Genomic DNA, 11834 nt, shown 5'->3' on the forward strand with positions numbered 1-11834 from the left:
TATGTGCCACCCTATCCTTGGGCATGGGGCAGGATGTAAAGTTAGATATGATATCAGGCGCTCTCCAGAAACTTATTCCCCCACGGGAGACAGATGTTAATTATGACTAAATTTGGATGTAAAAATATTTGAGATCCCATTTTTCTCTAGATTATAGAATAATAATTTATAATATGTGGATTGTATTTTGTCTTTTAAAAACTGTTATGAAAGCTCTATTAATGTGGCATTGCCTGCTATGATGCCTCACTCTACTGTGTTTCCTTGAGCTGCATGGAGATAGGCCCTTTGTGGCCCATCCTGCTTGAGCCAAATAGAACTTTTCACAGCTCTTCTCCTTGAGGCCTGATGCAGTATGCACAGTTACTAAAGCATCTAAAAGCGTATATGTGGTATATAATCTGTCTTCCCCGACAGGACAGAAATTTGAAAATTATTGAAAATTTGAAAATCATTTAAATTCTACTTACTGCTTATTCACATTAAATACATTTTACAGTAGTGTTAATTTTTTTAATAACCTTCTAACTTTAACCCAAGAAGTTATAAGTAACTCACTGTAGATATTCCTTTGGTTAACCGTTACGTGATAATGGGCATGTGTTAACTGTATAATTTGATGCTCAGTATTGATTAGAAACTTATTTAAACTCACTGATAAAATGAATTATGAAAGGTTCGGTGACTAGTGTCTCGTTTGCTGTGAAACAGGAAATGGAGCAGACTAGAAGTGCTGTAGATGAGGACCGGAAAATGTATCTCCAAGCTGCTATAGTTCGTATCATGAAAGCACGAAAAGTACTTCGGCATAATGCCCTTATTCAAGAGGTAAAAGGCAGGGAAGTCCTCAAGGCTTTTTGGGGTAAAGGGTATTATCAACGTATGGATTAGGAATGTTTCTTTGTAGAGATGATACAGAAATAATATGATTCCCAAATAGCATAAAGAAATGCCTCATTACTTAATGAGAACAGTACTCACTTTGAATTTCAGTATTATGTTCAAACTTCATTTGGCTTAGATTTAGAGAGCTAAGTTCACCAATTGAAGGAAATTGACTGTATCGAGTATTCATTCATTCTATAAATATAGGAGTGTTTACCCTGTGATAGAGTGCTATGCTCATCGTTAGGGAGCAGTGCAGAGCAACACAAGATGTGGTTCCTGGCCATCTACTAGGGAAGAAATACATGATTGAACTCATATGCAAGCAAAATATATAAAATTCCATTAGCATGCACTGAGAAAGAGATACAGTATTGAAAGTTCAGTGAGGGTGAAGTGGAAGGAAGCTGGAGCATATGTATGTGTATTTGGGTAGATTAATGTGTAATTTAATTTTGTTATGTGTGAAAATTATTGGATTTTGCCGCATCTATTTTCTGCATTTTGATTCCTTCACAACATAAACATTAGGCTTTTTCCTTATTTTGCATAAAAATTACTCTTTTGTCATCAAAATTGATCTAAATTGTTCCTTCTCTCCTTGTGTAATGCCCTCTTAGTTAAAACAATTTAATACTATTCATGGCACTCACGTGCTTGATGTATCATATCTATGCATTTAGGATGATTTTATTCAGTTTAATTAATATAATTTCATAATTACTTTAAGCATACTTTTCCCATATGGGTTAGGTCTGTTGGATGGCAACAGACATGCCTCCTCAATATTGGAGGCACGTCATAGCTGATGAGTTACAAGTAATGATTTATAACTGACTGATTAGCAGTAGTTTGACACATCAATGTCTCTCTCACACAGGTGATTAGCCAGTCAAGAGCTAGGTTTAATCCTAGTATCAGCATGATTAAGAAGTGTATTGAAGTTCTGATAGACAAACAGTACATCGAACGCAGCCAAGCGTCAGCAGATGAATACAGTTACGTAGCGTGATGTCGCTCTCCTCTAGTGTGGGTGTGAGAAGATCATTGCCATCACCATTTGGTGTGTTCCTGTGGGAAAAAGCAGGCCTGTGCCTCCATAATTTGGTCATTTGGCAGCCCCTGTTTTTCTGCTGTTTACAACATCACCAGTGCCACGTCATGAGCGTCAGAGAAAATGCCTAGAGATATTTCAAGCTCATGTCATTATGACATTTCTTAAAACTTTATTAAAAGAATGAGTGAAGTATTGCTGAAATGTGGAAATTTGGTTGGGTACCATGCTTTTTCTCCCCTTCACGTTTGCAGTTGATGTGTTTTTTTTTTTTTTAATGTATCTTAAAGGACATAAAATAAAAAACTTAAATATTGTAATATGACAGATAACCTAATAATTGTATCTACATTAAAATGACAAACATGATATTGCTGCTTGTCAAATAAAAAAAATAAAGAAATAGAATGCCTTTTTTATGTGGATGGAGCATCACACATAATATAAATATAAATGTTCATGAGTCATCAAAGCAGCTAATGAAGCTTTAGTTGCATTTTGATCTGAATGGTTTAATTCACTTTTACTCCTACCTAAGTCCTACATGAAAAATGTCTAGATTATTGTTCTTGAATGCATAAAAATGCATTCAACATAAAGAATGTTTTATTTTTATGGATTGGAACTACATTGGATATGAGCATTTTGAATGTGGAGGGTTTAATTCTATCAAGAGTTCCTGGTGATATGCTTACACCGCAGAAATAAAGATGAGGAGATTATGTGATGGCCTCAAATCTGGATAGAAAGCGTTTCTCATTCAAAAGTTGTCTTCTGTTTTCATAATACATTAATTCTAACACAAATAACCCAGCTCTCTTACCTCCCCTTCTCCCTTTCTCTGAGTTATAGGAGATCCTGTGATACCAGTGTATTCCTTCCATTCTCTTACCTGTGTGTTACCCTTACACCCCTATACATTTTGATACTAGAGTCACACTCATAAGTCACAGGTGTGCTTAGCAATGTGTAACCTAAATACCTTTTTCTTGTCTGTATGGTGCATTATACCAGATGCCACTTATATAGAGACATGAAATTTCCACTATTTTGTTTATTATATATATTAACAGCAGCATTAGACTACTCGGGTCTGTCTATCCCACCGCCACTACAACACACATACCTAAGGTTTTCTAAGCTGGAATATTTTACAGCCTGTCCCATGTGAATCATTTTACTTACAGTACTTCAGTTTGTATCTCTGACAGATAAGATCTTTTTTAAAAACAACAAAAACACAACCTTAATGACATTATTACACCTAACAAACAATAATTACTTAATATCATCTAATATGTGGTCTTGTTGCAAAAATGGCTTCTACAGTTGGTTTGTTCGATTGCACTTTTTCTGACTCATGTCTCTTTAAGGGTTAAAAATATCTACTGAGCTTATTATAATGACTTACTTAACAACCTGTATTTCTCATTTTACCTTTCTTCCTAGAGAGGAAGTAATGGCAAACCAAATAATATTGTACACTCACTGTCAAAAACAAACCTTTGTTTTGATAACTTGTTGATAAAGTTTCCAAATTGATTCCGTTTTTCTTAAATATTTATAAATGTTAAATTAAGTCTTGGTATCTAAATTGTCAAGAAAATATATTATATTGAAAAATGGACAAAATACTTGTGCTGAAGTCAACAGAAATGACTGCCAAGAGTTTTCTTCACATCTTTTTCTCATTTTACCAGAAAGGAAAACATTAAAGATATACTCGCACATGAGGAGGAACAGGCCAGATACACTTAACCAAGTCACCATCCAAGAGGGAGCAGCGTTTAGAATGAATTCTAGCACACACCGTCTGCTGAGGAGAATAAAGGGAAGGCTGCAGTCTTGTCAAGTTAGGTCAGGCGCTTGAAATCATTCCTGCTGACAAGCCTAGCACACTGCCCAGAGCCCGCACCTGACAGGCCCTGTGTACGGTACCTAGTGCTTGTAGGCAGAGAAGGTCAAAGCTACAAAAGGGGAAAAGGAAGTAGATTCTCTGTGCTTTATCTTGCAAAACAAAAATAATATGAGCAAAACGTTCAGAAGCTCTTAAAATATTATTATTACTACTGAGATAGTTAACATGTGTGAGTCAGTGATACATTTTCCAGCCAGACAGCATGCTGCTTTTGTTCACGTTCTGTCGTTCTCTAAAACCAGATTATTTTAATTGCTGCTTGTAGTTTTATTTTAGGGGTTTAGTCCAAGATTTTATGACAGTTTGCTTTAATATAAACAAAGAGATACTCTGGGCCTTTGCTTTACTTGTGCTTTGCTTTATAACTACTACCTTTATAGGATTTTATAACCTGTATATGCTACAATGCTATAAAGTTTCTGTTAATTTTTTTAACCTTTATTGAGTACAGACTGTGACTGGTGCTTCCTCGTATGTTATTTTGTTTGACCTTCAGATAATCCTGTTAACCAAGCAATGTTCCTCTCTCATAGAAGAGGAAACCAAATGAAGACTTTTCCAGGAGTCATTGCCAGGGACTGCAGAAACTGAATTTAAATCCTAGTCAAAATTGTGGATGTAATAAATACAGTCTCTCTCTCTCTCCATACATATATATATATAAAATAGCCTGTAAGAAGTAACTTCATTTTATACATAAAGAATAGTTTTTCCCGACTTTTCAGAATAAAATTTTGTTTCTAGGTGATTTGTGAGAATATCATATTTCAGTTTCTTAAAATACTTATTTAAGATGTAAATATACATGGTTAAACAACTGTGCTCATAATTGATTCATGGCAAAAGGTACTTGTGAATTTAATATTTTATATTCACACGTCCAGCTATAGGACATTTATTTCCAGTGTACATATATCCCTAATATACATATACTTAATGCAAACCTATTCAGGTTCAGTTAAAATTTTTTGAGTTTTGAGTAGCGATGGATAATTTATGGAGCTCTTAATCTTTGGTTCCTAGTACACATTCTTAGTTGAGCAAGGTCAAAGTAAAGATGTGAACTCTTAAAATACTAGTCCTAAGGGCAGTTGTACATAGACTGTAGCTAAATGAGTAGAAAAATATGGAGAGGGCTACTGGTTGAAGTTCATGAAGCATATCTAAAGCTGAAGCAGTTAATTTAGGCAATCCTTATGTGAGACATACAACCTCAAGGGCTACAATTTATTAAAGGTAGGATTCACTCATGGGGAGAAGTCATTTTCATGTGTAGTGGCTATACAGTACAGGAAATTCTAAGGAATTTTCCTTCCCCAGCTCTCCATCCATAGCTCAGCGAATTCACCTTTCGTCATGTAACATTTATTGGTGCCAGGGTATTATGTGGATACAATTGCTGCAAGATAAGCAAGAAAGATACAGTCTGTGCCAACATGGAGCTTTTAGACTTGTAACAATAAGTCATAAATACGCCATTTCAGGTGTGCGTGCTTGTGAAGGAAAGCGCTGGGTACTTTGAGGAGGGTTGCATAAGAGAGGTTAGAAGGGCAGAAAATGAGAGTGGGAGAGCATATTCTAACCATTAACAGCAAAAGTCCTGAAGTGAAGCAGCAGCCACAGCCTAAGAACCAAAAACATCTCTATGAATGAATGATGTGGATTTTACACAGGAGAGTTACATTTGCAAAAAAAAAAAAGTGTGTGTGTGTATATATATATATGTATTCTTAACGGGTGGTAGGTGTATGAATATTCATTTCATTATGCTTTATAGTGTAGATACTTCAATTTTTTCTTTGGTGTTTGCGAACTATTCGAAAATCCTGTTTGCAAATTTCAGTGGAAAATGGGTAACCTGCATTAGTGTGAAGAACAGACCCTATAGAGCTGATGGCAAATAGTGTGGATACTTAGGAGACTGTGGTGAGGTGAACAGTTATGGTGTTGACAGTGGCCATCTCCAGAGTGATAAAGTAGATAGAATGGACACGTCTTAATAATGGGTTGGGATAGGGTGAATGAGGGAGGAAAGGGATGAATCAAATATGGGACATCGATTCAGTGAGTTAGGAGAACTTTGGAAGAGGAAGAGGCTGGAGGAGGAACATAATAAGCTTGGTTATAACACCTTGCCGCTGATGTGCTTTTGAGATAACCGAATGTAACAGGCCGTTGGCTACATAGGTCTGAAACTGCTGCGTAGGTGCTCCTCTCCTGAATCTTAGAAACCATTCCCTAGAGGCTTTTTGATCCATTCTCATTTCCTTGACTCTTTTGCCATGAATTAACAATGTCCAGGCTAAATGTGATCAGAGAGAAACAATTACCACATGAATGTATTACATACATTTTGAATCACAAAAATAAGATTGGAAAAGCATGAGAATAGTCATTTATACACGTTCTAGGATTGGTCTTTCTGTACTTCAGTGGGTGGTCTTTGTTATCCCATTTTGAGGCAAGTACACATTGAAGTAGAGAAATTGAGCCAAAAGTTAATCTGCCATATGATTATTTCTTATATTCACAAATCTTTGTCAGCTACTGGTTACACACTGCCCTTGAGGGACAGATCTATCTGTGTTGCATTCTGACAAGCTCAACAAACAAGCTTCAGCAAAACAAGAAGGAACCTTTGGGAACCAACTTGTGGAAAAGAACATGAAGGACTTTTCCATTCTTTGTTTATCATGGTTTTCTTCTTCTTCATTGTTACTAGCTTACTATTTATAGTTACAGTAGTTGAAGAATTATAGCTTGTGTTGAAGTTAGCAGCCCTGGGAGCAGTAAAGTTAAGGGATTGGCCAAATTGATATTTTCCTTGGAAGAACTTTCTAGGATCTTTATAAGCAGCCTGGGTTAGGTATCAATTAGCTCGTGAGACTACCCCTAGCACAGCGCTCAGTCATCTGCCGGGACTACCAACTTCTTAAAGTGGGTGTATTTTTTACCTATTAGCTTGTCTCCTAGGGAAGAACGTACAGACATAGTCAGCAATGATTTACTTTTAGTAGGAGTTAACTGATTTAGCGTACATTGGACCTAACATTTGGCCCAAAGAGGCCACTGATGCAGCAGAAGTACTCTGACATTAAAGGAAAAGCTGAACGCTGAATAGAAAAAAAACAAAAAAGCTGTTTTAGTTGAACACCAAACATGTTGAAGTGACGAAATTCAAATCAATGCTGTGCTATGAGGTAAACATCTGAGATGCCTTGTTTAGATTGCACATTTTAAAATAATTATTTCTAAATTTTGACAGCCAAGGTGAAAATCTTGAGCCACGTGGTAAATTGGAAATCTGTGGTATAAGAAGAAGTCAGTCTCCGCTTGTAAGTTATGTGCTTGCCCTGGCTTGGAACTGCCTTGTCCACTGTTCCACAAAACAAGGAAGAGTGGCACTCAGAGTAAGGAAGAGGTGTCCTTAGCCCAACACCCCAACTTTTGTGCTTTCTTCTTTATGCTTTCACTGGCATTGACCCAGGTCCGAATGGAGGGACCCAGTTTGCATTCCTTAAGAGATTGCCCAGTTAGGAGGTCAAGCCTGGCTCTGGAAAAGTCAGGCAGGCTCACTGCTGGCCGAGTAATGTAAATCCAGTCTGATTAGATCCAAAGCTCTGAGACCAAGTGAAAATGCTGAAGAGAACTGATCTGGGATTCTCTGAAGCAGAGAGAAAAGAAGGGAAGAACCAGACAGCTCCCTGATTCATTTTTGTCCTAGTAGACTGTCAAACCTAGCATGGATGATTCAGAAAAGGGCAACCGAGTGGCCAACTAAAGAATCTCATGGGACCCAATGGAACACAGTAGTAGAGCGCTGTTGTTTCTAAAAATACACTAGAGGCATACACTGAGGTGTGATACTCAGAATTAGGGTAAGTCCTCTTCTGTGTTTACCTTGTTAGCTTTTCTGTTTTGCCATGGGCATGTATGTTTCTTTTAATGAGGATGATCTAATAACTTGTATTTAGTCACATATGGAATAAGTTCACTCTTACTCTGATGACTTGGAAAGTGACCCCCCCCCCAATTCATATCCACCCAGAATCTGTGACTGTGACCTTATTTGGCAATAGGGTCTCTGCAGCTGTAATTAAGCTAAGATGAGGTCATACTGGGTTCATGTGGGTCCTAATACAATGACTGGTGTCCTAAGAAAATGGAAATTTGGATGCACACAGGAGAGAAGGCCATGTGAAGACAGAGGTTGGAATAGTGCAGCAAGAAGCCAAGAACAACAGGGATGGCCGGGAACCACCAAAACAGGGAAGAGGCAAGGAGGAGAGAGCACCAACACCTTGGTGTTGGACTTCTAGCCTCCAGAATTGTGAGGGAATATATTTTGTTGTTTTAAGCCACCAAGTTTATGGTTCTTGGTTATGGCTGCCCAAGAAAATTCATACAGTTCCCTTTATATATTTTTTAAATGGATTAGTTAAATTTTTTTTTCTGGGCTTTTAATATTTTAAGTAGTTTACATTTTAACTAATTATACTTTCATATAAAAGCCAACTAAACACAAAATTTTCCAATTTTTCCATAAAAAGACATAGAGAATATAGTTCCCAAAGAATCACCATTTACCAGATAAAGAATATATACATAAAAAGCCAAATGCTCACCCACAGGTGTGTTTGGTTAGCATTTGGAGAGAAGGTTGTTCTTAAACCTTGTATTCTATCTGATGTGAGCCTATAAACTACACTGCTGTCTGAACAAGTATTCACTTCTGTCTCTGCTGCATCTTCATGAAAATGCATACTACTGATCCCATATGTGCCAGGAGAAAGTGAGGAAAACTTGGAGCAAACCCAAGTCCGTGATCAGAACTACACAAAAAGAAACAAAAATACACAAAAAGGCCTTGGCCAAGCTGAGTATGTAGCATCCTATTTGCATGTAAAGTGAAGCACACATTGTAAAGAAACTCACAAAGAGGAAAAGCTCTGGTTAGATTGTAGCATGCATCTATGGTTATGTTTACTAATTCTTTGCTGATAAAAGGCAACCAGTTTTCCAGGAAGCATCCTTCTTTGTTGATTCTTCCTCCTCTCCTTAATCTCTAATATAGGAGTGTCTCTTGGTTCAGTTTTTAGACTTTTTCTATCCACGTCAACCTTTTAGTGATCTCACCCAGGGCAATGGCTTAAATGCTCTCTACATACCAATGACATCCAAAATATTAGACTCCAGTGCAGGCCTCTCTCCCACATTCCAGAGGTGTATGTCCAATGACCAACTCCATCCCCATAGCTGGATGGATAATGAACATCTCTATCGTATCATATCCAAAGCTGCACTTCTAATCTTCCTCCAGCAACCCCATACGTGTTCTACTTATAGCTTGCCCCTCTCCGTTGCTGGCAACTCCTTCTGAGGCCAAACCCTGGAGTTTTCTTTACTCGCCTCTTTCACATCCAACTTGTTGGCTCTATGTTCAGAGCATATTTGGAATCTGGCAGATGGGTTGCACTGGGGACAATGACGGTAGTCCAGCAGAGTAGCAGGTTTATGTATTAAGAAGTAGGCTGCAGATAGCATCTCAGCATGACAAGGCAAGGGACAGTCGTATGGACAAGCAGAAGCTGCATCAGCAAAGGAGTTAGCAGGTATGAGGGCCCACCTCTGGAATGTGCAAGCCAAGGCCCAGCATTTTCATAACAGAGGTCCAAGTACAAGAAGGAAGGCAAAACCTCAGTTAACCCAAGTGGAGCATAAAGGTCTAAGAAATAGGAAGAAGTTCATTCATCAGAAATGGACACTAGACAAGCCTGAACTACAGTCTGGTGTGTACACCTCTTCTACTGCAGGGATTTGGTCTGGAGGCTGGAATGGGGCTCTACCTGCAAAAGAGGCCAAGACGCCCCAGTTTGAAAAGACTGTGAGACACTGGGGTGATAATCAAGCTGGCTTGACACATTCTAACAAGATTACCAAGGAAAATTGTTTCTGATATACTCTGATTCCAAACAAGGAGGACAGACAGTTGAGTGTATTTACTGAGGACCTGGAGATGGTAGTTCCTAGGATTAATGCATAGAGTTAGGTTGGCCTTAACAATCAGATAGTTAAACCCTTCACACTGAAAAATCCCCTCCTTAATGAAATCCCTTCCTTAAATGAAATAGCTTTGTCTTTCGTGTGCAGCAGAAATACCCAAGGAGACACCTCCAGTTCTCCAGGTGAGAGTATAAACGGTCTAGGTCTTACCTTTGTGAGCCAAATGAAAGGAACATCCAGAATCTCTAAAGGAGTTGCTTACATAGAGAGACAGGTAATGCTACATGTTTTATTGTTTTAGGTTTTGTTTTTCTTTCTCAGAAGAGGACTAAGGGCATCTTTTCTTGACACCAGGCTGAAATTGCTTGAACAGCCAAAACTGCTTTTCTAGTCTGAAGCAGGGTTACAGGTTTCCATGCCACTGTGAACTGAGGGGCCTGGAAAAATCTCTGACCAAAAACACCTTACCTCAGTGTCTAAAATTTCTCTATTAGAGACTCCTCTGCATTTAAGAAGTCAAAGTTCCTGTTTATTGTGCAAGCTGGTTTTCTGGAAGGGCTCCCACATTTTAGAATGCCTCTGCTTCTCCACCAGATGAACCCAGCAAGTCACCGTTGTGCCTGCCTTGAGGGAGTAAGGTCACAAATCTTGAGATCCGTTTGGAAGGAGGCAATCTGAATGGTTCTGGAAGTGAGAGGAGTAGCCCAGGAGACTGTCAGGAAAAGTCAGGGACACTGGGAGGAAGCAAGGATTGGAGATACAAATGTTTCCCACAGTGCTCTCCTAGAGGTCTTTATCTTCCTCTGGTGGTTTGAGTTCTGGCAAATAGGGGTATTCTTTGTAAGAAATGTAGACATTCAATTATTAGGATGAGTTTTTACTATCTGGGGACATGAAATTTTGTCCCTCCAACTAGAGTGGCAGTATTTTGTCATGTTATCATGGCAACTGGTGTGGGTGTGTGTGTGTGTGTGTGTTGCAATATATAGAAAGGTGATAGAGTGACTAGGAATGGATCACAGAAATGCTAAATAAGGATCTTGAAACAGAAACAATTCTTTTTTTTTTTTTTTACTTTTATTTTTTTTAATTTAATTTTATTTTTATTTATTTTTTACAAATAGTTTATTGTCAAGTTGGTTTCCATATAACACCCAGTGCTCACCCCAACAAATGTCCTCCTCCATGCCCATCACCCCNAGCCCTTTATCTGATATGTCATTTGCAACTATCTTTTCCCATTCTATCAGTTGCCTATTAGTGTTATTTATTGTTTCCTTTACTGTGCAGAAGCTTTTATCTTGATGAGATCCCAATAGTGCATTTTTAAGGGAGCAGAAAATTTATTTGAAGAAATAATAGCTGAAAACCTCCCTAATCTGGGGAAGGAAACAGATATCCAGGTCCAGGAGGCACAGAGATCCCCCCCAAAAATCAAACCAAGGAGATCCCACCAAAACATATATTAATTAAAATGGAAAAATTAGTGATAAAGGAAAAAAATTAAAACAGCGATAGAAAAGAGAACAGAGAAACCACATAAGGCTATCAGCAATTTTTTTTTAAGCAGGAACTTGCAGTCCATAGAGAATGGCATGATATATTCAAAGTGCTGAAAGGGAAAAAATCTGCAACCAAAAATACTCTATCCAACAAGGCTATCATTCAGAAAAGATAAAAGAGTATCCTAAACAAAAACTAAAGGAATTCATGGCCTTACAAGAAATATTAAAGGGGACTCACTGGGTGGAAAGAAAAGATCATAAATGAGAGTATGAAAAGGGGAAAAACCACAAAAGACATAAAAATAAATATTTCTGTAAAAAAGTCAAGGAATTCATGAAATAAAAGATGTAAAATATGACACCATACACCTAAAGCGTTGGGGAGTGGGGGTGGAGTAAAGAATGGGTTCAAACTTATATGACCAGTAACTTAATGTAGACTGCTATATACAGATGTTATATACAAACC

The 11834-nt window shown here is 37.9% G+C and overlaps 1 protein-coding gene across 3 annotated transcripts in view; it reads left to right on the forward strand.

Moving 5' to 3' along the window:
- CUL2 (cullin 2) overlaps positions 1-4605 on the forward strand; it is a 104803-nt gene extending 100198 nt beyond the window's left edge. For all 3 annotated transcript variants that reach the window (XM_077771760.1, XM_077771761.1, XM_077771762.1), the window contains exons 20-21: positions 712-828; positions 1766-4605. In XM_077771760.1, the coding sequence (XP_077627886.1) occupies positions 712-828; positions 1766-1897 (249 nt within the window). In that variant the 3' untranslated portion in view covers positions 1898-4605. The remainder of the gene's footprint in view (positions 1-711; positions 829-1765) is intronic.
- Positions 4606-11834: the final 7229 nt, after the last annotated feature.

This window comes from Crocuta crocuta, unplaced genomic scaffold (genome assembly GCF_008692635.1).
Source record: "Crocuta crocuta isolate KB4526 unplaced genomic scaffold, BGI_CrCroc_1.0 scaffold457, whole genome shotgun sequence".
In the NCBI taxonomy this organism is placed as follows: Eukaryota; Metazoa; Chordata; class Mammalia; order Carnivora; family Hyaenidae; genus Crocuta; species Crocuta crocuta.